Here is a 25,897-nt window from a genome sequence, read left to right as displayed (position 1 = left end):
ATTCTGAATCCTTAATCAGATGAGCTCTTATTTTTAAATAATCAAAACAACCCACACTAATTTGATTGATATTTCCTGTGGTGCATGATAAAAATTATGATTGGTGACAATTTATAAAAATGCAGATATCTGTTCATATATATGATGCATAGGCAATTTTAGACACTTCAACATCTCTAAATTGAATTTTGACACTTGACCTTAATTTTAAGGATAAATATAACACCTATTACACCTGTTACAGTTCAATCTGCTTAGGGATGCGACCAGTAATTACAGGGTTAGCTTATTGTTTAATGTCTTAATGATGTGACGTTACACTGTGATATAATATGTGGCGTCACAGTTTCCATAACGTTAGCAGAAATTGCATGTAAATTTTACTTTGTTACATACGGATTAAAAGCACAGCTAAATTAAAATGTGAGCAAGTGATAGCTGTGGTAGGTGTAGTTTAACTTAACTTAAGCAATGTTAAGTTGCTAGATTAAGCTTTATAATATTGAAATATGTGATTGTTATTTCTGTACTATTATTAATATTATTATAAAACACAAAAATAAAATAGTTGAATACTTTTGAGGCAGCATATTATATTTTGTGATTTCTTTAAAAAATAATGCAAAAGTCATGTTACTTATGAGTAATAGTAAAACTTTTGTTAATCCAAATTTAAATTATATATATATATATATATAGTTTTAAATATATTTAAATAATTGTATAATATTAATAATAACATAATAATAACTATTAATAGTTTGTTATTAATAAAAAGACACTATACATTACATTGTCCTTAGGGGCAGTAAAATGCGTGTGAACATGCTGCTTTCGTCACTATCTGACACCGTCTCTGTGTCTGATTTCAAACACCTACTACATGGTTAAGGGAAGGCAAATGACACAAATACATATAATAAATAACAGGTGGCAATATTACTGCTTTGAATGTTATCCACAAATGTAGTGTTGTAGAAAGTACAGATATTTTCCTACAGAATGTAGTAGAGTAAAAGTAAGAGTATCAACTGATAAAACAAAGTACAGGTACATTAAAACTGTACTTAAGTACAGTAGCAAAGTACATGTACTTAGTTACCTTCCACGTATGGGTATCATAATATCCATATGCCAGTATGGGCTGATGAAACAAACACGATACACCCTTGGTGCTTGAGCCGTCTGATTGCTGCTTGCAGCTGTAGATTCGTGTTTGTGTGCTAGATATATGTATATGTATTTCCTTCCTCAATAGTCTTTATTTACACTAAAGCTTGAACAATAGCTCACACACATAGCATGATATCAGTCATCATTTTCATTTTCAGTATATCGTAGTATCATAGCATGGCTGCAAAAGCAATGTTTTTCTGTTCAGGAAACTAATACCTTTTTGTATTTATCAGAACATTAATTAATTGTCTTCATGCTGAATATGCCCTCATGTGGTGCTCTTTATCATCTTGTGATTATGTTTTTTTTACTAAGTGCTGCATTAACTCACCCTTATGCTGTTCTTATTCGAACAAAACTGTGCATTTCTTTTGTACTGAGCATATCTTTAATTGTTATATGTATAATAGAGTTGTGTATTATTTATTGCCCACAGTTCACCTTAGTCCTGAAGGCTATACATTTTTTCAAAATGAATGACAATAAAGTAGACCTACCATGATTTGTAATCTGCTTGCGTGCACACACTTGCTCCCTATATTATGCTAATTAAAGGCACAGGGACAAAAATCTGTAATTTTGGCAGCCTTCCTTTCTGTACTCAGAGAATGAACCTGTCAGCTTTCTGAAATGCATGTACACACCTGTACAAAATGCCCGAATAATCTGTTTACTGGTTGAATTATGCATTCTTAATTGTGCAGGCATGATTAAATAAAGTATACATATGTCTGAAAGACAAAGGCTTTGGTTGCATAAAGTTGTTTGACCAGAGTACTTTGGCTTAGAGCCTTTACGCATATTGTAGCAGTGGCAGTATTGTAGCAGTAACAATGGTGGTAGCAGTAATAATAGTAGGAGTAGCAGTGGTAGTAATGTTAGTAGTAAAAGGATAAGGGGTAGGTATATGTGTAGTAACAGCAGGAGTAAGAGTAACAGTAGTACTATTATTAACAGTAGTAGTAATAGTAATAGATATAGGGGCAGTGGTAGTGGTGGCAGTAGTAGGAGTAGCACAACTCTAGAAACAGTATTATTAGGTAAGGGGGGTAGTATAGGACGGGGGGGGGGGGTATATATAAAAGTAGTATAAATAGCAATAGAAAAAATAGTGGTGTAAGCAGCAGTCAGAATAACACCAGTTGAACAGCTCCTGATGTCTTTTGGCGCGCTGACTTATGAAGGTGCTCCGTGACGGTGTGTGCTGCCATCTGTTGGAGTTTTACAAAACTAGTCTTAAAACTTTTTGATACCACAGTATAGTAGTAGCAGAAGCAGTATAATAAGTAATTGCAGAAGTAGTATTTGTCGTAGCGATAGGGTAGTGAGTAAAGATGTAGTAAAAGAAGGAGGAGCAGTATTATAAGTACTAACAGTAGTAGTGATGAAAGGAGAGAGAGCCTATGCCAGGAGACCTTGGACATAAGACGGGGTACACCCTAGACAGTCGTGCCAATCTATTGCAAGGCACGCACACACACACACACACACACGTGTAATAAATCATAAATTTATGATTTATTTTAATTACAGACATTTTATCATATATACAGATATAAATAGTCTCAGGTTTTTCATTAATTTTGTGTGCAGGTTTGCTAATAAGAAAGTAAACTACAGTGTGTAAGCAATATTAGAATGGGTTATTATTGGCAGCTGTCAGTATAAATTGATCACAGGTAATGAATGAATGCATGAATGAACTTCTTTTCTGAAACAACAGTTAATTGTCCAACGACAGAGAGCGCGCGCGTTCCCAATGCTCGCGCACAAGGCGCGTCCCCGAGTCTGTGAGCGCGTTCTCGTTGAGCTCGCCATACAAAACAAAGCTCTCTGCGCTGCTTCCATTCGGTTTTTTTTTTACACCGACCATCGGAGCTGGCTGGAGGATCTGCGTGCACTCGGAAAAGAAAATCCTCTGCGCTGGAAGGAAAATGGATTTACAGCAGATAGTCTAATAAGCCGGATCAGGATAGTAAAAAAAAAAAAAAAAAACAGGAGGAGGTTGTTGTTTCGATCGAATCCTGCTTTGAGTGTTTTTTTGTCGTTGCGATCCAGAGTCTGGGGGGGAAATAAAGCGATCGCCATGTTGTTACCGAAAGGGCTTCACTGAACAGGCTGGACTAAAGGGAATAATCGCGTTTTATTTCCTCCTGTCTCCATCGTGCTCTCGCCGTTTTGCTGACTGTTTGTCCTCGGCGACATGGCGGAGCAGAGCTACTCCTGGTGAGTGAGTGAGTGAGTGAGTGCGCATTCGCCCTAATGCCCATGCTAAACGATTTGTTTTTTCTTATGCGTTTTTTCTGTTTATCCATTTCTAATTTTTTGCACGACCTGTCATTACATGTGCCCCTGTTTATCCCTTTCTACCCCCCTTGAGAGTTGTCATAATCACCAAGACGTATTAAATGCATGATTTCTCTCTACCAAATGCACCAACAATGACCAGGGCTCAGGTTTAAGCTTCAGTGCATGCATGCATGCGCGCGTGTGTGTGCGCGCATATGTTTTTTTTCCTCTCCATTGCAATTTTTTTTCTGGGCCAACCTAAGGACATATTACTCTAAATGAAATGTTGATCATGATCGCATTGTTATGCAAAACGTATTTAAAATGGTGTATGAAAAAGCCTGTTACACGGCTCTCGCGCCGCTGCTGTGCTTTAACATTAGCCTGAGTGCTAACCACCAACAAAGGAAAAAAACGTTGGCTAATTCGCTAGCTAGCATTGTGTTCACACCGTTTTAACAGTTTTGTCCGTTTTTTAACAACACATTTTAGATGTGTCATTCTCACTTACATCATGAACAGCATTATTTTGTCATTAATCATTGATCATTTTAATGGATTTTTACACCGAAGGTTAGCAAAGCTAGCATCAACGGTGCGTTTATTTTTGAGAAAAGCACAAACATTAGCATCATTCATACGTATAAAACACTAAGATTTCCCCCTTTTCCTGGACATCATATTTAATATATTGTATATTTTATAATAAGAATATTTAATCAGTAAACAGAATAAAGAGAAGCTAATGGCTAAGTCGTGTTAGCAGCTAGTAGCTAACAGCAAAGCGACGCAATCCTGGCTCAGCTCGGCAAAACATCTCCTTTAGTTACACCATTTTTCTCTTAATGTTAGCTCTTATTGTCTGTTTTCACAGCTTACGACCTGTCCGGTCTATATTATAAACCGGGTAGATGTTATAATGCACGCTTTGTGTATGCACTCTTAGCTTAGCCTGACACATTAGCCCTTAGCAGTCAGTAATTTGCGGATTTACCGTCACTAACGCAGACTAATCTACACTTCATTTAATACGGATTCTATCACAAATTTCCCGTAACGCTGTCTTTTCTCTTTTTAACGAAAAACAGCAGATTTATCACCTCTTTTCAGAGTGAATTTTGAGGCCTTGTCGGCTGTTTAGTACGTTCTTTTCTTTTTGTGTTGTTAGTAAGGATTTTCTTCACTTTAACATCTCTTGTGTTCACACTGGGTGCAAAACTGATCCAAATTCAGTAATTGAAAAAAAGGTGTGTGTGTATCTCTGTGAACATGCACAGATATACATGCATATCACAGCAAAAATAAAACATTTTATCCCAGCTCTCAATGACGCTATTTATTAGAGACAGGAATCTCAATATTATTGGGAAACCTCTGTGCTAATTCGATTACAATTGCGATTCTATAAGTAGCACGATTTTATAAATAGTCGCTATAGAATCTTCTTCAGATTTTTTAAAATAATATTAAACTTTTAACATCCTTATAACCTTAGTTTTCTAACTTAAAAACCAAGCACAGCATTAAACCATAAAAGTAATTTCAAATACAAGACTTAAATTAAACAAAAAAAAAAGCTAATTTCTTACTGAGCAGCACATGTCATATATGTATAGATATGACAGCAGAAATAACTGTCATTTTAACTTTGCTCCCAATCATGTTATTTATTAGGGAATCACCAGGGATCGGCCGATATGACATCACCAAACCCAGGCGCTAATTCTTTAACCATCACGATTTTAGAAATGGCTGATTCAGTATGACATTTCCCCCAATTTCCTTACAGTTTTAAGACCTTGAAGCTTTTTTATTTAAAAAAATAAGAAGTTGAGTCCTTGGCTTTATTTGACACCCTCAAAACTGAATTTTACATGAATAATTAAATGTAGCCTGTTTTTAATAACATTAGTTTTCTCACAAAAAAAATACTTTCTTACGTGTGCCATTTAAACAATACAAAATGACATCAAATATCAGTTTAATAACTTCAGATTAAATTAAACAAAAAGGTAAATTTTTACTAAGCATTACATATCTCTGTTATATTGCGTGCTATAATTATTATTTTCAAACAAACTTGGCAGATAATTAGATTTTTGACTAATTGGTGTTTTGAGACTGGTGTAATGAGTGGATTTGGGACTAATTCGCTTAGAGTTTAGAAAAAAGGCAGATCGAAGGCTTTTAGCGTGTGCGATATTTGATAATGTAATGCCATAAAATGCTTTCCAGTGGCACAACAGAAATGCTTTAGCGCTCAGTACAGAATTGTTTATATCTGATGCTAATCACTGGTCACGGCCAGTCACACTGAAAATCAGACAGTTCTGCTCACTGGCCGATCGACTGGTTCATCTCTATTATAAACGTAAATACAAACATATTAAACAACAAATACAACATTTTTTCGGGGTCAGTGTGGCGAATTCTTCTCTACTATTTATATAAATTTTATCTGTTTTTGAGGTCAATTGCACAACAACAGAAGAACAAGTTTAACTGCATAAACGGCACGTTTGATTTCTTGGCAAAGACAAAAAAATGTAAATAAGTCACAAATCATTTACTCATGAGCTAACCTCTTAACTCTGAAGCTTTAACTCGTACCAGTAGTTCTTGATGTCCCATTTGTCCTAATAATAATTTAATAATAATTTACTTCAGCATTTATGTGCAGCCTCGGTGACTGCAATGAAGACATAAAATTCTCACTTCAGGTTTAGAATCAAATACGGTGGTGAAACTGGACGCATACATCATCTGAAGGTAGATTTGTTAAATAAAAAAAAAGCCTGTGTTTACAATGTACGATGAATAAATGGACAAATTGATGAAAATGGGAAGAAGCTAATATTATTTTCATTATTATTATTATTATTATTGCAGTTGAAGTGCTAGTCAAAGTGTATTAACGGTTTTCTCCAAAAAATTGGGTTAAAATTTTAAATTAAATGTGTCACAGTGGTGTGATGCACCTTAATGGCACATCCTGTCTAATCTAATCTATAATAACCCAAAGTCTGTTTGTTTACATGAACGGGCGGAGTAGGCAGCGTTATCAGTTTAGAGCGTGGCACTGGCACGACAGTAGGCAGCGTCGTCTGCGACGAAAAAGTGGGTATGCAGGCCGAGCTCATGGCTACTAAAACCCTGGTGTAGCGGGCATCACTCATCATTTAACGGTAGGCAGTGGAATCGAATGTAAAAGTAGACAGCATTATCACGTTTTCGGTCATACTGTGAGGTCATGATGGGTATATCTGCCAAAACATTGGAGCAGCGTGAGAGAGACCTGATACAGTATCCCCTAAAACAGATAAAGTCATAGAAAGATTGGAGTGCAGCCTTGCATCATGTGGGATAAGCGCTTCCGTATGAACAAGTGATTATTTGAATGTGGTTGGAGAGTATATGTTACAGATGGTTTACTGGTAGAGAGTTCCAGAGACGAAGAACGGAGATCTAGAGCCCCTGGTGGCCAAGTGGGCGGGAGTGTAAAGAGGAGCCTTGGTGATCTATAGCATAACCTGCTCGTTACAAATCCCTTCACCACTTCCTGAATAAGAAACCTGTTAGAATATACGCCCATTATGTGAAAAGATCATAACATCATGTGCACACCTAACCTTTGAACTACTGTAGATTGTAAAGCTTTTCGCAAGGCTTTCACTTAATTATATACAATATAATTTTGATTTATAAGGTAGTGCAGCATTTGGCATTATTCATTAATCTGTCCCTTACAATGCAATAAAACCTGAAATCATAGCATCCCATGTACGTTTCATTCACTTCCGTTTCGAATCTGATGGACGTTTCATCAACTTTTTTTCTTTACTTTGGTTTAGACCTGAAGTTAATCTGAATTGTGATGTTGTGACACCACTATGGATGTCATACATATGTTGTAAAATAATCGTTTGTTTTTAAGAGTTGATGTTTTTACTATTAAAAAACAAACATCTATGGATAATTAGGGATGAGCGATGACTTCTGAATATACAGTCGGCCGTTATATTTAAAAACTCTAATGTGATTATGGTTTTGTCATTAAAAACCGAGCCGCAGTTTCTGAAACACCTAATGTAAAAAAAACACCCTAAATTATTTGCTCCTTAGTTGTTGTTTTTGCTTGATGCGGCACAATAATTTAATCCTTCTTGAAATACTTTAACCCCTTAGCGTAGGTAAGCATGCATGATATCAGAATACTCAAGCTATCATTGTTTATTCCAGTCCATTCCCAGGTGAATTAACGTGTAGATCTGGGCACAACATTAGATGACGTTTTGTTGCCAGGTGGGCTGGCCGTTGTTATTTGATATCCACTAAACGGTATTTCGCTCGTGTGTAGATCATCATGAGCAAAATCTGCTGGACTTGTAATGTACATTTTAATCCGCTTTGTCAACCCTGATAATGTTTTTTTTTTTATTTATTTAATTTATTTATTTTACTTTTTTTAAGGTGTGCCAAGTACATGAGCTGTATTTAAGAATGCTTTTATCAAAGGCCAAAATACAGAGTTGTGTGATTGATATGGCTTTATTTTGATCTCCAACTTAACCTTCTGGTTTGTTGAGTTCTGGTTGAACCTGGTGCCCAATTTCAATTGAGTTGATACCAGGCATTGGCTTTGTGCGCCAGGAAAACCAGTTTAGGGCATGATGAGAGACCTGTCCTAAGGCCACAACTTGTTCAGAATACTGCTACGGTGGAAGCTGACTCGACTCATCGGATAATAATCAGCCCTTCTGTTGAGTTTGGGTACAAGATTAAATCAGATTATTTGAAATAAAGACAAGCTAAACCGTTCCGAGTTTTGTTTGTGGTAAGGATAGTGTGGAAATAAGCATGAGGAATTTGAATCCCTTACGCTGCGCTTTTGTTGGTTTTGGCTTAATATGTTGGTTTTGCCTTGTTAAATACTTTCGTAATCTTTTTCTCAGATGATCTGTGAGAATTTCCTCCAGATTTCTAAGGAATTTGAGGTTCATCAGAAACCTTAACTAGGTTCAGGGTTGCATCATATCTACTAGGGACAGGAATTGCCAGGGATCATGTGATACGACATCACCATAAACAAGGGTCGATTCAATTAATATTGCAATTTTAAAAATATTTATTACTTGTTTTTCTATTTTGTTTCAATTTTAAGAACACAAACCTTTAAAATAAAAAAAAATTTAAATATGAGTTTAACAGTTAATTTCAAATGAAGTTAAACAGAAAGCTACACGTATCCTCCATCATTATTATTTTACCACATGGGATGAAAATGTGGGAATAGTTCACGCTTTACCACCTGTATGATTATAAAGAAGCGCTAATGTTTTTTTGTTTTTTTTTTACGGTAATTGTGAGCATGCGGCTTCTAACGAGGCTAATTAGTGATCGCGGTGGTTTGAGACTGGTGTGTGTGTGTAATCACTGGGCTTGAAACTATTTCAGAGTTTTGAGGGGGAAACAAAGTCGAAAGTTTTTAGTTTTTGATTCATAACCAAAAAAAACATTTGGATTCATTTTTACTATGTCCTGACGTACTGTGTAGTGAAAGTATTTCCAAACCTGCCACTGTGTGTGTGCTAGAACAGTACAACACATGATCAGTCTATTTTCCTCCCTAATAAAATGGCACATGATTCAGATGAGATTATTTGCATAGGTATTTTGACCTTTCCAACATCAGAGAACGCCGCCTGTAAGCCCCACCCCTTTTCTTCTTGCATTACAGGACGCCCTTGTACGATCACATAGTGTGTTTGGAGATCAAATGTACACTCTGTGAGTGATGTTAGTAGTGATAATGGGGAGGAGTAGTTAGGCAATTAATCACACAATTTTTTTGTGTGTGTTTTTATTGACACTTTTAGTAAAATGAGAAAACATCGGCCATGTTTTTTTAACTAGTAACATTACACCCTCCCATGTTGTCCTTAAACCTGATATACTGGGAACATTCCTGCCTTTTAGGCTGTCATTTTTTTTCCTCCCTCGACCCTCCAAATGGATAACTCTGTGCTGTAAGACATAAAACTCACACAACCAAAACCTCCTCCGTCATTTATTTCTGTTCTGAATGAAACCTATGAATAAAAACCCCGCCTACCCAGGCAGACTCCTCCCAGACGGAACACGGAGTAACGAGTAAGTCTAGGCCAAAGCATTTTGTCAGTATCAGGGTTGTGAGTGGCCCAGGTGTGACATTACTGACGGGGCCTGAGCCACATCTCTACAGATCATCATAAACACAGTGGTTAAATGTCAGATCTGTTTTGTCTGTCAGCCTGACGCACATTCAAGTGGCAATTATTTTGACATAGATAATAGGACGTCCCGTGCATGTGCGCGATGTCAATCAGCAGCACCGCCAATTATCTCCCCAGAAGTGTCATTATAATTTATTCCTACCTTTTCCACCCTGTCTGTCTCGTCTGTAAGCATGCAAGGCGAACACCTTTTCCTTTCTAACTTTCTATACAAGCACATGTGTAGCTTTTAACATGCCGGTCTGGTATTTGTATTATTAAAGAGCAACACCAATTAATTATTGAACTAATTATTGATTTGCGAAAAAAAATTCTTATCGTGTACATCAGTGACGTAAATTTAAGCTGACGCTTGATAAGAGACGAGAGAAACTTTATTTTTTATTATTATTATTAAGGTTTTTTGTTAAAACACGTCACCATTTCAAGGTATACCCAAGATAAATCTGTGTAAGGCCTTGTTCACACGGGCGTTAAGTTTTTGGATAAACGAACGTGCTCTAAACGTCCTAGACGTTTGTGTTGCGTTTTGTAGTGGCGCTTGATTGACTTCTACACCGGCGTTTGTTTGTCTCTGTCTAACGTCAGCCTGCAGCCCCAACTGTAGTTTGAGTGTTAACCTGTGGGGGCAGTGTGTCGGGAACTGGATATAAAAGCCCACCGCTACCGGGTTCACTCTCTGACTGCACAACGTCGGATTAAAGGAAGTTTTTTTTTTTGTGGTTAAAAAAAAATAGAAAATTTCCGCTTAAGTTTTTTAACAATTATTTTATTTTATTTTGCCTTTTTCCGCATTTCCCTATGTATAGCATGTAGGACCATGGGATATATCCGGTCCTCCGAAGCGTAAAATGAACGTGAAGAAAACGCACTAGAAGCGGTTTCCTTGCGTTCGTTGGGTTTTGAACGCCAAGAAAAAGCTGCATGCAACGTTTTTTTAATGCCGTATAAACGCGCAGCCGGACAATCGCACGTCACCAAAGCCCGTGTAAACACTCTCATTGACTCCTATGTGCAGAAAACACTCTGCGCTTGATCCGCGCTCATCGGACGCTACGAACGCAAGAAAAACGCTTGATTTTAACGCCCGTGTGGACAAGGCCTAAGTAGCACTTCTGAAACATTTTAGGTCAAGCTCGATGATGTTCAGTTGTTACGGTCTGATTCATCAGGAGTTCAACAGCACAGTAATGTTGAAGGAATAACATGCGCCTGACCTGGCTGTTAAACAAAAGCAATGCATGCTGGGTCGGGGGAGATAGAGTGGGTGGATGGACGACTTGAGTGAACAGGTTTGTTAATAGAAAGGATTTGCTGGACAGCTTAAATGAGCTGCTTGGTGGACGGATGATTGGATGGACAGCTTGAATGAGCACGTCGGGAAATGGGTAAATGGACAGCTTTATGAATGTACAGATTGGATGGACAGGTGAGTGAATGAATGGATGGATAGTTTTGAATAAACAGGTTGGATGAATGGGTGCATGCATGAAAAAGTTGATGGATGGATGGATACATTTGAAGGCTGAATTGATGAACAGCTTTCTGAATGAACATATTGGATGGATACATGGATACATGGACGGATGGATGGATGGAGTGACTATTTAATTAATAAATAAATTAATTGGTGGATAAATTGACATTATGGATTAATAAATTAAAAGGTTGGATGGATGGCCAGCTTGAGGGAACAGGTTGTGTAATGGATAGATGATGGATGGATGGATGGATGGACATAATGGAATGATGGACAGCTTAATGAATTAACAGGTTGGATGGATGGGCATGTTCATGGATACACACATGTTGAATGGATGCATGGACGGATGGATGGTGAATGAACAGGTTAGTTGATGTATGGATAGATGATTTGACAGCTTTATAAATCAACAGGTTGAATAAGGCGTTACATGGTCTGGACACTCTAGAGTTTTACCAACAGAAAGGTTTGGTTTGTAGTGCACATGTTTCAACAGTTTGGTGTTCATGGTATAGAATGTTCATGGTATTGTCTCACAGACAAGTTAGATCCTGTTCTCTCTTGTGTCACAGCTCACTTACATAGACATTCCCTATTCCCATATTCCCATAGACACAGGGGCCTTTCTGTCTCTAAAAACAAAACCTATAATTTTACAAAAACACTGGAATGTGTGAACTCCTCCTGAAGATTTCCACGAGCTGGAAAACATTTACAACTGAGACGCCTTTCATAAATGCTTATTAAATCAATGATAAACGTCTCCTAACAAAAACGCCACCACACCAACACAGATTTCGGTCAATCGATTTTGAGAACCGTGATCATTTTTTCGAATAAAAACTATACACACTTTTAAACAGTCGTTTTTTTGTTTCCTAAAACAATAAACCTTCCGCATTTTTATTGGTCACACGTCCACTTTTCAGAAGTACACCAAAGAAGTCTGAGGCTTTATCTTCTTGGATGTGCTCCTCTTCTGGCGAGTCAGAAAGTCTTGTTGAATTCCAGACTGGTTTTCATGCAGTTCTGCACGTCTTACTGAAGTCGAATCCCGAAAGTTCTGCAGAGAGTATTCACTCAGCCATTTGTCTAATAACTTTCTATTTCTCTTATTGACAGTTTTAGGCAATAAAGTTGTATCCAAAGTATTATAAGTATTATCATTTTCGTCGCTTTGTCCAGAAACTGAGGTGATTGTTCGCTGATTTGTGTCAGATTTCAGTTTCTTTTTGGTGTTATGATGGTAACTGAGGAAGTAAACAAATACCGCTTTATTAGCCTAAACCTACACTAACCTTTTTTTCATCAAAATGAACCAGATGCTAGTTGATGTCTGGTGCTAGTGCCGGTTTAATAGTGAAGCTCCAAAAAAGCCTGAGAAGTTCCTTGCACAGGGTGTTCAGACACAAGACGAACGGTGCAGGGAACGAGTGAACAAAGGTTTATCACTTCGTGGACATGAAAAATTTCCCATTTGTCAAATTAAAATTTTATATGTCACGTACGCAGTCATACACAGTACGATATGCAGTGAAATGCTTATACGCCCGCCGGTGACCTTAAAAAGAAAATAAAAAACTATATATAAGGAATAAACATTAATAAAGAAATAAAATACAAAGGAAAATAAATGAAAAAAAAAAAAACCCCGCGGGGAAAAAGTGGGGCTCAAAAAGGTGTTTATATATCTATTATTATTACTATTTTTGAGGATGAAATAATTCTTGTAAATTAATCAAATTATTATATTCACAAGTTGATACGAATTTTATTATTACGTTTTATACCGGTATCAGTTTTCATTTGAATAAATTTTTCGATATTTAATGTCTGTTTGAAATTTTCACAGCAGCAGCGACAGGTATCCAATGTTACCATGCTTATGTGTAAGGTGCTTACGTTACCATGGTAACGCACAGAGCACAGCCTTAGATTTTCCATGTGCTACAGAGGAGTCACATCATTACATCACTGGTTGCGTCTGTGTACGTCTCTACCTTATCAGCAATGTTGCCGATAATGCTAGCAGCAATAATGGTGGGAATGCTAGTGTTAGCGACAGTGCTACTGGCCATAATGGTGGGAATGCTAGTGCTATCGACAGTGCTACTGGCCATAATGGTGGGAATGCTAGTGTTAGCGACAGTGCTACTGGCCATAATGCTAGTGCTATCGACAGTGCTACTGGCCATAATGGTGGGAATGCTAGTGTTAGCGACAGTGCTACTGGCCATAATGGTGGGAATGCTAGTGCTAGCGAAAATGCTATGAGCAGTATTATTGGGAATGCTAGTGCTGGCAACAATGTTAGTGTCAATATTAGAGGGAATACTAGTGCTAGCGGCAGTGCTAACGGCAATAATAATGGGAATGCTAGCTGCAGTTATCGTGTCATCACAGCGACCTCGGGAGATGCGGGAGCTGGTTACGCTGTGTTACTGCCGGCTGTACCTGAGCTCCTGTGGGAATGCGTCGCAGAGTTTTCATGAATGTTTGCGTGAAATAGGCAGGACGCACATGAAAAATGATGATGGAGAACGTGACCATGCTGCGGTGTAAACTGTGAACTGTGAGCACATATTCTCTACCAGTCCTTGTACAGTCTGAATAAAAGGTCTAAAATTGTAAAGCAGGTTTGCCTGCTTATGTTCAAACCTCAGTGAAAAGCTGATGCTGGCAGTTCGTTCTACAAAGCCCTGCATTGTTGTGTTTGTTTTTCATACTGAAGGTATTTCTGTGTGCCGAAAGCGTTTAGTCGACGGGTAAAGCAGAACCTGCGTTCCTTAAAACACGTTGAGAAGGAAATGAATCAGAAATGCTCCAAAGGTCTGAGCGGCTCATTCGTGACCAATATTCATTTAGATTCAGAATAGATTAGCGCGATCATAACTTCTTACGCAAGGTCTTTGAGCGAGAGAGAGAGAGAGAAAAGAGAGAGAGGTAGTTGGCCTGCATGATGACAAACAGGTTAAACGAGCGTGTCGATAAAACCTGCGGATTTCTGTTTCAGATTTCAGTATATGATCTTGTTCACTCTTTATCTCTCTCTCTCTTACACACACACATACACACACACACTTTCACACACACAAGTAAAGAAGAAATGACATGACAATGCATGTTAAGCACATTTAAAAGGCACCGTGTTAACAGAACACCGGTATGTAACGTGTACAAGAATACTTGGAGTGGGACGAGCCGACTGGAGCTTAATGTCGATTGTACTCCTCGCAGAACTGGTTTGAGTGATGTGCTAGATGATTTTATTTTATTTTTTCTACATTTAAAGAGGTTTGTGGAATACGAGACCTCGTCCCCAAAAATCCAAACAGATGCAATAAATCTTTAAAGAAATGCCTCATCGGTGCTGCTCTGTAAACGTGTACTAGTGCGAGTGTTGGTGTGTGTGCTAACGGCCAGTCTTTCACCGGTGCTTTCCAGCGTTTAGGAGAGTTGTAAACAGTTTGTCTTTTCTGAGAGTGATGCAGTTGATGACATTCAGAGATTTGTAGGGTTTAATGTCAGTAAGTTTATTTTGTGGGTTTTTTTGGGGTCTAATGAAGGTGTGGAAACTTCCCAATAGCCATTTAATCCTGTGTGTGTAAACCCGTTTGTTTATAATGTGGCATTTAAGGACATTTTGATCAGGTTTTTAAAAGGAGTTAAACAACTGTGATAACTAACGTGCTTATATAAGGAAAATAATTTTGCACATTCAGGCACATTTTCTAAATAAATGGCATTGTTTAACAATTTTTTCAAGGTATGCAAACCTTTAAGCACAAGTATGTAACGTACGTTTTATATATATATATATCAGGAGCAAGTTTGTAAGTCGGATACGTTCGTAAATTCGAGTCTTGTACACCTTTTTACACAAGACCCCCAGGTTATACTAGTCCTGTGCAAATAGGACTTTATACACCTTTGACACAAATATACAAGGTAAAGCATTAAAAAAAAATTTGTTCCGCACCATACTCTCGTGCGACTGCGCCTTTAAAACGCGAGGGGAATAACGGTGCCATAGCGCAGTTAGCTGACCTCGTTGAAAGGAAACCTGGGTAAGGACATCGCTACATGGTGTCTACAGCTATATAATTATGAGAAAATGCTTGAATTAAAGGTTTAAAAATTACACATAAGAGCTATGGTTATTTCTTAGCGGCAGTGTAATAAAAGAAAAAAAAAGATTCATCCAGAAAAAAGTTTGCATTATTATTAAGTAATAATAACAGTTTGATGCAGCCCTACACCTAAATAGCAAATAAAAAAAAGGACAGAAAACGTCCCCATCTCTACTATTCTTTCAGATCCATAACACTGACTTTTCTGTAAGGAGATGGCGTGAATCCGATCACAGCATTTTTATATCAAATGTAAATTTTTTTCCCCAGTCACAGTCACCACTCGACCTATTTTGGTTGCAGTTTTGACTGGAAAAACGATCAGGTGCGTCTTCACCACTATTCATGGAAGTAGCCATGACTGGACACCCTTAGTTTTATTTTTGTTTTATAAGATATAACTTTTATAAGAAAAAAAAAATTTAGAAGTCTTTGCTTTCAGAATAACACACTTTTATCTCCAGCGCGGATGTCATGTATTTTCCATAATGTGTGTGTGTTAGTGTGTGATTATGTGGTGTAGATGGTGGTATATCGTATAACCAGTTGTCAGCACGTAGACCTATAGCTGCCTTGCAGATGGTTGAAACTGGAGAACTAGGACCCATCTCTAACCCCGTCAGATCTGGTGGGACGAGATTCCACGCTGTGTTTAATGTGTTCGGTGCAATTATTCGAGTTAAGAGCAATTAGTGAGTCAGTTGTAGAAGCAGCCATGCAAGCCCGAGGTACGGCACCAAGCCCAAACCCATGGCGTGACCTCTATTTGCTCTGGTGTGATTTGGGTCATGAGCTCGTCTTCCTACTTTTTTCAAGTCCGCCTGTTTCGCATTTTGAACAACAAACACAGTTGTACCGAGGTTAGATATCCAAAACTATTTAATATTTAAATGATCACCGAAACAGGGTACACCTGGACAACAAGAAACACCTGTCAGTCATGTTCCAGTATTTTTGCTTATTTGGAGAATTAGTTGTGTTCAAACAAAAGGTGTCCTGTTCTAAGCCGTTTGTCGCGTCCAGGTGTAATTATTGTGAAATTAAAGATGACACATTGGTCTGTTGTCTCATGTTCATCTTTTGATATCGAACTCAAATGGTGTTCAATGAGAAGTAACTAAACGCACCCACGTTTGTGCTGCAGATACGTACCAATCTATCAATGCCAGTATCTGTATACGGTGATGCGGCTGATGCGGTGCTTGTTTTCTTGTATGGCAGAAAATCTCCAAATTGCGGACCTGGGATCTTATCGACAATAACGATGTTCTTTTAACATAAAATCAATCAACCATCGGCACGAATCTAAACAACACTGTACTGACATAAATAACTGTGTACAGCCAGTGGTGTTAAAGTCCTAGTACCTAGACTGTGTGTCCACTCGCACTGTACTTAGAATCACTTCTTTATTTTACAGGAAGTGAATTTTAACAGATCTAAAATAGGCGAAGTTTACTCGGGTTAAATGTCAAATTGTAAAAAACCAAAACTAAATTTAAATGTATTTGGCTAAGGTGTGTGTAAATGTCTGATTTTAACTTTTAAGCATTAAACGCAGTGTGACGCTGTGATACGTCTGGTCTTAAGTGTTTAAATTTAAAGCAAAGACATGAAATGAAACGTCTCTCTGCCTTTAATCGCGAGGGGAATACTGGATGACATTTAGTCTCTATGAGCGAATTTCCTCACAATAAATAATGAAAACTTTGATGATTAGTTGCACAACCCAAAAATCTTCATATAAAAATGATTAATAGAAAATATTAAGTAAATGAGGACATATGTGACTCCAGAAAAGCTTAATAAGTATAGTGGTGATATCCCAGACTTGTGTTTCAGGTGTGGAGAGGAGAAAGGGACATTCTTCCACTGTATCTGGGAATGCAATAAAATACAACTGTTTTGGAAAGAGATCAAACAAGCTCTGGGTACTATATTGGGTATACAATTAGATCTTGACCCTAAATTATTTATTTTAGGTTTATATCCTGATGGGCATCTTATGTCTAGAAAGATAATTACCGCCATGGACTTATGTTTACTGTTGGCAAAAAGAGTCATAGCACTCTCATGGAGGAAGACCAGCAAGCCAAAACTCATTAACTGGATAAAGGAATTGTCCACAACTTTACCTATGGAGAAAATTACTTACATTGTCAAAGGAAAACTGTCACTTTTTCAAAACATTTGGGGTCCCTTTATGCAGTATATGGAAAATGTGGATCTTAGTAGTATTGTGAATGAGGCAGATGAGATGTAATTGTTGTTGGTCCTCTGCAGCATCCTAGACTAAATAAATTTGAGTTTGTAAAACAGTACAATTGAAGTGAAGTTGAGCAACCCTTGGAAAATAGAGAAACTTATTATTATTATGATTATTATTTTTATTTATTTTTTTATTTTTTTTTTGGGGGTTTTTTTTTTTTTTTTTTTTTTGATTAAGTTATTATTTACACGTCATATTTTGTACTTCCACCTAAATGTTGCCTTATCATCTTATAAATGTCTGATTTGCAAAAAAGGTTGATTGACTGTTATACAATAATTTAGTTGCCCTGGATGTTCATTTTGATGTGGAAGCACTCTAATTTCTGTATATAAAAATAAAAAAAACTCAATAAAGACATTGTTGGAAAAAAAGAAAATATTAAGTAAAAATATAACTAATTAACGTGCAGGTTATCTTTAAAAAGAAACAGGAAATCTCTATTGTCATTCTGTCAGCTGTTTTCCACTCTATTGGACTGTGAGCTGTGTTTTGTTAAGGATTACTGACCATCGGGACAGCTTTACAGGATTCCCGGAATGATTCATTGAAACCAGTCAGGCCGACTCATTTCTTTCACGCGCGCATACAATATACCGGAGTTTAGACATTTTATACATTGACTTACACAAAATGTTGTTTATAATTGTAAATATTGGTGCCTGGTGCACCGCAGGGTCAATTTTTTGTACAATACACGTGAGCTACTTAGTTGTAAGTAGCTACTTAGCCACTTGTTCATAGCTCGTGATCTGTTCGTAACTTGAAGGTTCATAAGTTGGGGACTAACTGTAATGTTTATTTATTTTTTGGCAACAAATTTGTAGCACCATTTTAATAAGATTATGTTTCGTTTCACGTTATCGGAGAACAGAACTTTTGTACGTCACTTTCCTGCAGTACGTCACGGCCACGTTTATTGACGGGACTGATGTTTTTACCCGTCGAGGCTGCAAGTCAGAGGGACGAGTAACAATGACATGGTCGCTCGATACGCATAGTCTCGATCCAAAGCGTGTAGATACGCAGATTCGAGGTGCAGCACATGGCATCAGCAGTTGTGCAGCTTGTGCCGCACAGCCTAGCCGAGACAGATGGTTTCTGACTCTAATCCAGGGCTCGGTCGTGTGTGGTTTTGGTAAGATTATTGGGACTTTAAGTCACTCCTTCTCTGTTGACCTTATTTGAACAGATTTATATCTCCTAATGGACACTGGTGAGAAATCAGTGAGTTGTGGTCATACAGGTCAGGTGGCAGACGAACGCTCGCTGCTGTTTATTTACCTTTTTTTGTTTTTGGGGATTCTTGTTTGCACCGCTGAAGTTAAAGAGCGACAGAGACAGCTGGTGAACATCTCAGTGCTGAGTTTATGTGTCTGTGGTTTCCGATCTGTTTAATTTGTTTGCACCTCGATTTGGCTTTTCTGTACAAGTTGTTTGGGTTTCCTTTTTTTAGGCCTGGGTGATCAAGTCAAACGCGGTCAAGCCTATTTAGCTATTTACCAAAATCTAAGCTGTGATTTTTAAAAAAAATGTTTTTTTTACTTGGTTATTATTTCTTTCTGTTCATGTTATTCTGGACAGTAAAACTTTGTTTTTTGTCTTTTGTTTTAAACCGCGCTGCATCTCACAGAGTGAAAACGAAAGATGCGAGCGAGACAGACGCAGCTTGTGTTCTAGCAAAGACAGACTCCATGCATCAAGTTATGTCGTGGGTACAAACACAGAAGGCTTTATTAAGAAAAAAAAAAAATTAGATTGACTCCCAGGAATTAAAGGACGCACTCGTTTGGCTTAAATAAACGGGGACGGGTGACGCAGACGCAGATGGGGGCGTGAAAATGGGGGGGAAATGGGCTACTGGAGTTGCCTTTTAACGAGAAATTAACTGTGATGTGTGTGTGTGTGTTTGTGCGTGTTAAACATCTCTGTACTGCTGCACAGAGACAAAGAACCGTCGTGGAAGTATTAAAGTAAATATTACACAATCTGACCTGTGATGTAATTTCGAGTGAATTTAATCGTAAACATGATCGATGTTTACAGAAGACCACAAACACAGTACGATGATGAGACTGTTGAAGTTCCTGGGAGGCCAGTGTTTCAGACGCGAATCAGACAGGCAGTCCATCATGGCTCGACTGTACTGAGAGAACCTTCGACCCTGGTGCTGTCCAGGCACCAGTTGAACATGTAATAGGTGCATTCGTGTAGCAGGGAATTGTACAGACGGAGAAGTTTTTAGCCTCATAACCGTGTTGTGTTGCTGCGCTGCCGCTGGAGCATGAGGTCTGATTCCCAGACGTTCACACACCTCTGTCACAGCTGGGTTGCTCTGTAGCATTAGCTGAAATGGAAGCTGTGTGTTGGGGGAAACGCCCACTTTAGAAATGCATCCGGTGTAAATAAGGCCTCAGACTGTGTTTAGGCAGAGTGTCGGAAAAACACTCGAGTGTGTGTAAGTGAGGAGAAACTGGGCACAGACAGTGGAACATTTCTCCGCAGTTTAGATGTAAACAAAATCAGCTCAGACGGAAGCTCACTGTAAAATGTGTCGAGCGTCGACGATGATGACATTTGGATAAACTGTTTCTGTTTGACCGTATGGACTGAGTAAATATCAAGTGATGTTCTTCGTACAGGTACAGAGCGCTAAATCACAGGCAGTCTGTCGAGTCACTATGATTATTTTGCGGGCGGTTGGTTTTGAATCTGATTCAGTAGCACTAAAGTTTATTCTCTGATTTGTCTCAAGCAGTTTAAGGATTTAAAATAGTTTTAAACTACAAAGTTTAAAATGTTGTGTAGATTGTAAGCCTTTTTTTTTTTTTTTTTTTTTTTGGACGGACCTTTGTACAAAGCATATGTGTTTGTGTTTTTATATACTGCTCAAAAAAATAAAGGTAATAATAATGTAATGTAATAATAAACATAAAAAAAATAAAGGGAACACTTAAGCCCAATCCCAATTCTATTTTCTACCCCTTCCCCTACCCCTCACCCCTTCCCCTTGTCCCTTGAAACGAAGTGGAAAGGGGAAGGGTTAAAATATTTCCCCTAAGAAATGGAACGCCACTACAACACTGTTATACGTCATCATACGTATCCGTTCATTTACATGTACACATACAGTATGGCCGTAAGCAAAACAAACAATGCGTTATCAAAAGCTCGGCAAACTGCCGTGCTACTGAACTTTCATATTTGTTTGTAGCATGCAGTAAAGTGTATATGACATAAAAATATATTTTTGTAATATTGCGCAATCGGCGCTATCCGCTAGCAAACTTTAGCATTTTTTTGCAAACGTTTTTTTTACAAAACATCACCATAAACACAAACACAAGACTAAAATTAATATACATATAATAAAAACTTGTCATAAAAATCCTTATTAATGGCAAAAAATTCTCAAAATTTATGGGTCTGCTCGCTCGAGTGAGCGGCCATCTTGAAAATTTCGTTAGCCCTTCGTTTGAAGTGAGGTCCCGAAAAATCTTCGTTTCGAGGGCTATCTGGCCCTTCCCCTTACCCCTACCCCTCCAACCAAAAGAGAAATGAGACACCCCTACCCCTTCACGTGAACGCTCCAAACGGAGGGGTAGGGCTAAGTGTAGGGGTAAGGGGTAGAATTGGGATTGGGCTTAAGTCCCGGTTTGACTTAAACCATGCATACGCATATGAGAGGCGTTCAAGTCAAACCGGGACTAAGTGTTCCCTTTATTTTTTTTGAGCAGTATGTGTGTGTGTGTGTGTGTGTGTGTGTGTGGCAGCAGCGATACTCATGCAAAACAAGAGTATTATGCAGTTACTTTGTTACTTAGCAGTTACAATTGATTTTAAAAACGCGATTTAGAATTGAAAGTCGTCTGATCGATTCAGTTATAAAAGGATGTGTTGAAATTCAGAATTGATAAAATGCACAACTGGGTACGAGCTGATTGTTGTGCTATTAAAATATCATTTCATTTGTTTTCCGGGTTACAGTGTTGATGTATTTTTGCGCGTCGCTTCGTCTTCTCCTGCTACAGAATTGAACTTTCAGTTGAGTTTTTCAGATTTTCGGCCACGTCAGGTTCGTCTCTTCTCTTCTAACAGATCTGCTTTTTATAAAATTTTTATGAGGATATCACCTGCTGCTTTTTGTTGTTTCAATTACGACATCCGCTGTAGTAACGCTGTCGGTTGGGTAGCGTCGAAAAAGAGCTGCTCAAGTGTGTAAGTAAACAGAAATGAAACTCGACTCTGTTTATTTTCACTATATGGAAAACAGTTTCATTTTTTAAAAATAATCTGACTGATCTAATCAGCGGTGGCTGAGAAGTGCCAAATCAGGAAACACAACGACAATTCGGACAAGCCGGGAAAACGTATGTGTAGTTTGCAAATTAAATTTCTTATCGCTGATTGGACAAGACATGTCACTCAAGGTGTACAGGAAGTGCTGCAGCATCACCGACATTCACAGGCTGTAATATATTATTATTATTTTTGGGGGGAATCATTTAGTTTTTTTGTAATTTTGTTTTCGGTTTAGGTTTGCTCTTCTCGGCCACCGTAGATCTGATGTGATCTGATTCATCCAGTCCCAGATTATGGTCTGCCTGATCAGATTCTTACAAACTAATTATGCTTCTGTTGCTCCTAATTCATCACCAGAAACTTTCTGACCCAAGTTGTCACCTACAGAAGACTAATGTCTCTGGGTCAGAGACATTTTTGGGATTCAATCCCAAAAATCAGATTTGCAATACTTTTGAGACATATCGCGATTTTAACTGTTAAATGTCCCAGTTTGCATTTAGACGTCTTCATCTAGGCTAACACTGGCGTATGATCTTGTGAAGAGTTGATGTTGGTCTTTCGGCTGCTCCAAGCAAGGGGTCGCCACAGTGGAATATCCAGTCCGCACAACAACTTGGCACAGGTTTTACGCCGGACGCAACCCTCCTATTTTATCCGGGCTTGGGACTGGCACTGCATCCAGTGGCTGGGGGGTTTGGGCACTGGCTGGGAATCGAACCCGGACCTTTCACATGACAGGCGAAACATCCACCACTGAGCCACCAGGATAAATACCTAAATAACTGACTGTGTGTTATTTATTACCTGTAATGATTGAAGTCTCTTCCTATTAATTGCGCTACGTTAGAGAAAAGGTATCAACATTACAGAACTTCACGACTGTAACTGTATAACAAAACCTTTATCGTATCAACACTAACGTCCATATTCAGCCATTTAATTTTATTTTGCATAAGTTAATCACCGTATGCATCTGCCTGTGAGATTTACAAATATTTAACCCATAAAAACTATTTAATAGCTTCTACTAAACCTCATAACTTGATTGGATTTTTTTTTCACATTTATTAAAAATTAATGTTTTTTGGAGGCACGTGGTTTTTGCCCCACAGCGATGAAATCAATGTTTGTATCTCCGTCATCACATTAATTCAGTCATTTATTCACTTTAAAAGTTTGTATGACGAGTACTTTTTCTTCTTGATCTCTTTTTTTAGTCAAAATTTTTTACAAAAATCATAAACAAGGTAAAAAAAATGGAATGTAAAAGACCACAGAGGGAGGAGCGTTCTCATCCGTGTCCTTTTTTCCATTTGTTGTTTAACGGCGGTTGGAATCCAGTAGATTAGGTTACCGCCAGCTCTCGCTCTCACTCGATTTTCCAGTCCAGTCTTCCTTAAAACATCTAATGTGTCCTTCTCTGATCTTATCTTATCCTGTTCTGTGTCTCGAAGTCTGTGTCTACTTTTAACCGGCACTTCTAAACACTCCATCTTCTCCACATGTCCCCCTCCATCCCGCTCTGCTCTGTGGGTTGGAGACCTTACTCTCCCTCAGCTTCCAGAGTCCCCACTCCAGTCTTCCCGTATGTCAGTGACTCCTCACTCTAAAAGACGTCTAGCGTTGCCTCCTACTTTCTCTCTCTAGTCCTTGGAGCTGTGACATCATATCGAGCCTTTCTTCAAACTCCTCCTCACTCCGTCACTCATTTACCTAGACACTGAAACAGCGTGTGTGTAGGTGGAGTACAAGTGTGTTTTATTCATAAAGACATGTCTCAGGCGTGGTTCAGACGCACTTGCTCAGAGACTTGTTGACGAAATTGTAATATATGGGACCTTTTAATATTTGATTGTGATTGGTCAGAAGGTGCTGATTAGTTTTGCCAGCTTTAATCACAGTTTTCTATCAATACACTTGTTCTAATACTTAATTGTTTCTATAAACATTACACAGTTTATAACCATCATTATTATAAAAGTGTTTTTAACGTAAATCTGTGTAGCGCTAACAGAAGGAGTCTCCAGTGTCAAATTTTCAGTTATAAAAATCTGTGTAATTTTGTTAATGGTTGAAGATTGTTAGGGTCTTAACCTTTTACCCCAGGTTTCTCGCCTTGTTTCAGATTTTCAGTCTGTTCACAGGAGCCTGCAAAGTCTCACATCAGTACAGTATTTATTTCCTTGTTCGTCTGTGAACATTTAATAGTAATTAGCTTATTATTATAAGAACCAGTTTTACCTCCTGATTAGGCTCTAAAGAGCTGCTCCTGCTGTCCCTTCGTCCTGTCTCTTTATGGCTAATGTCCCCTCGTCCTGTCTCTTTATGGCTAATGTCCCCTCGTCCTGTCTCTTTATGGCTAATGTCCCCTCGTCCTGTCTCTTTATGGCTAATGTCCCCTCGTCCTGTCTCTTTATGGCTAATGTCCCCTCGTCCTGTCTCTTTATGGCTAATGTCCCCTTGTGCCTCTGTGTGGTCATTTCCGTATGGCGTTCTCAACATCAGACCAACACACACTGGAGAGTGTGTGTGTGTGTGTGTGTGTGTGTGTGTGAACACCTACACACATGGTGTGTGGAGAGAGAGTGTATACACATGGTGCTGTCTTTACCAGCAAAAAAAAAAAATCACAAGTTTATAAAATGTAATGTTCTACAGTGAAAACACCCCCTCTCGCCTCCAGATGGCGAATAAACCGCTCGCCGCGGCGCCTGATGTTTTTATTTTGCGACAAGTTTTTATAACGATAAACATCAACCACTTTCTCAGAGCGTTCAACCGTCGTCTGTTTACGAACACTTTGCAGGCGCTCTCATTATTGAACGCGCGATCACATGCTCTTTTACGCCGTCCAGAGGAAACGTTCTTGGGCGCTTGTTAAATTTAAGGGCGAATTCCAATTCCATGTTGACTCGACGCCGCTTTGTAAACAGGGAAGGTGAATGGTTGGTGATGATGATGATGATGATGATGATGTAGACCTTTCTTGGCCTTTTCTGTGGTAAGCTACAGTGTTACAGTGATGAGGGGTGTAGGAAATCAGGTCTGTAAATACACACGGCGAGTTACGAGATCTCATTAAAACATCTAAGCAAGTTGTGTAAACTTTCCTTTAAACCTGACCCCCTCTGAAGCAGCCGGGCGTGGCGTCATTAAGAGTCCACATAGAGCAGCGCCTTACTGTACATGTTTTTTTTGTGCGCTGTAACTTGACCCTCACAGGGGCTGAACACATTCCACACCATGGGGGTGTGTGTGCGAGCGAGCGGGTTTGGGGTCAGGTACGCAGCTGAGTCGAAAGGTTAAAGCGTCCATAAACCCTGTCTGCCGTCTGCCTCGTCTCACTCTGCCTCTGTTTGTCATTCATCCAGCTCGAGGGCACGAGCCTGGACCTGTCGAGCAACACAGTTAATAACCTGCAAGAAAAGCCGCACGCACGCACGCACACACACACACACACAGACACACACACACACGACCACACACACACCCACACAGCCTGTTCATTCAGTCCAGCTGTGGCGTAACACTAGCAGAGTTTTATCCCACTTGTACTACTGGGATTATTTGTTAATAAACAAGGAGCACTTTGTAACTTTTATTACTGCGGGTAATCCAAGAGACGCAAGTTCCTTTTAGCGCTCCTTCGTTAACCAATCAGGGACGAGGAATGGCATGTTAACTGATTTTTATTTATTCCTTCTTAGTGTGATGCCTCTGTTTGTTTTGTCGGGTTTGTGTTGTGAATATATTTATGTAGTTGTTTATATACAAAATTTTACCTTTGATCCCAAAATTTTAAAGGAGTCTTTTCAGTCCTTGTTTACTTCAATCAAATTTCGTTCGGATGTTCAGGGAATTGACCCATGAGGTCATCATATCAAAGCTAAGTCTTTGCATTCATACGTTTTGAATGAAAATGATCTAAATTACCCGAGTGGCCATTTACAGCAAAGCTCTCTTAACCTTGGCA

General features: G+C 38.6%; 1 protein-coding gene across 1 annotated transcript in view; it reads left to right on the top strand.

The window, feature by feature from the left end:
* Positions 1 to 2,986: 2,986 nt before the first annotated feature.
* sppl3 (signal peptide peptidase 3) overlaps positions 2,987 to 25,897 on the top strand; it is a 39,395-nt gene continuing 16,484 nt past the window's right edge. The window contains exon 1 of the mRNA XM_053475891.1: positions 2,987 to 3,402. Within this exon, the coding sequence (XP_053331866.1) occupies positions 3,380 to 3,402 (23 nt within the window). The 5' untranslated portion in view covers positions 2,987 to 3,379. The remainder of the gene's footprint in view (positions 3,403 to 25,897) is intronic.

This window comes from Clarias gariepinus, chromosome 17, assembly GCF_024256425.1.
Source record: "Clarias gariepinus isolate MV-2021 ecotype Netherlands chromosome 17, CGAR_prim_01v2, whole genome shotgun sequence".
Classification (NCBI taxonomy): domain Eukaryota; kingdom Metazoa; phylum Chordata; class Actinopteri; order Siluriformes; family Clariidae; genus Clarias; species Clarias gariepinus.
The sequence above is the reverse complement of the archived record's forward strand: the minus strand, read 5'-3'. Positions and strand labels throughout refer to the sequence as shown.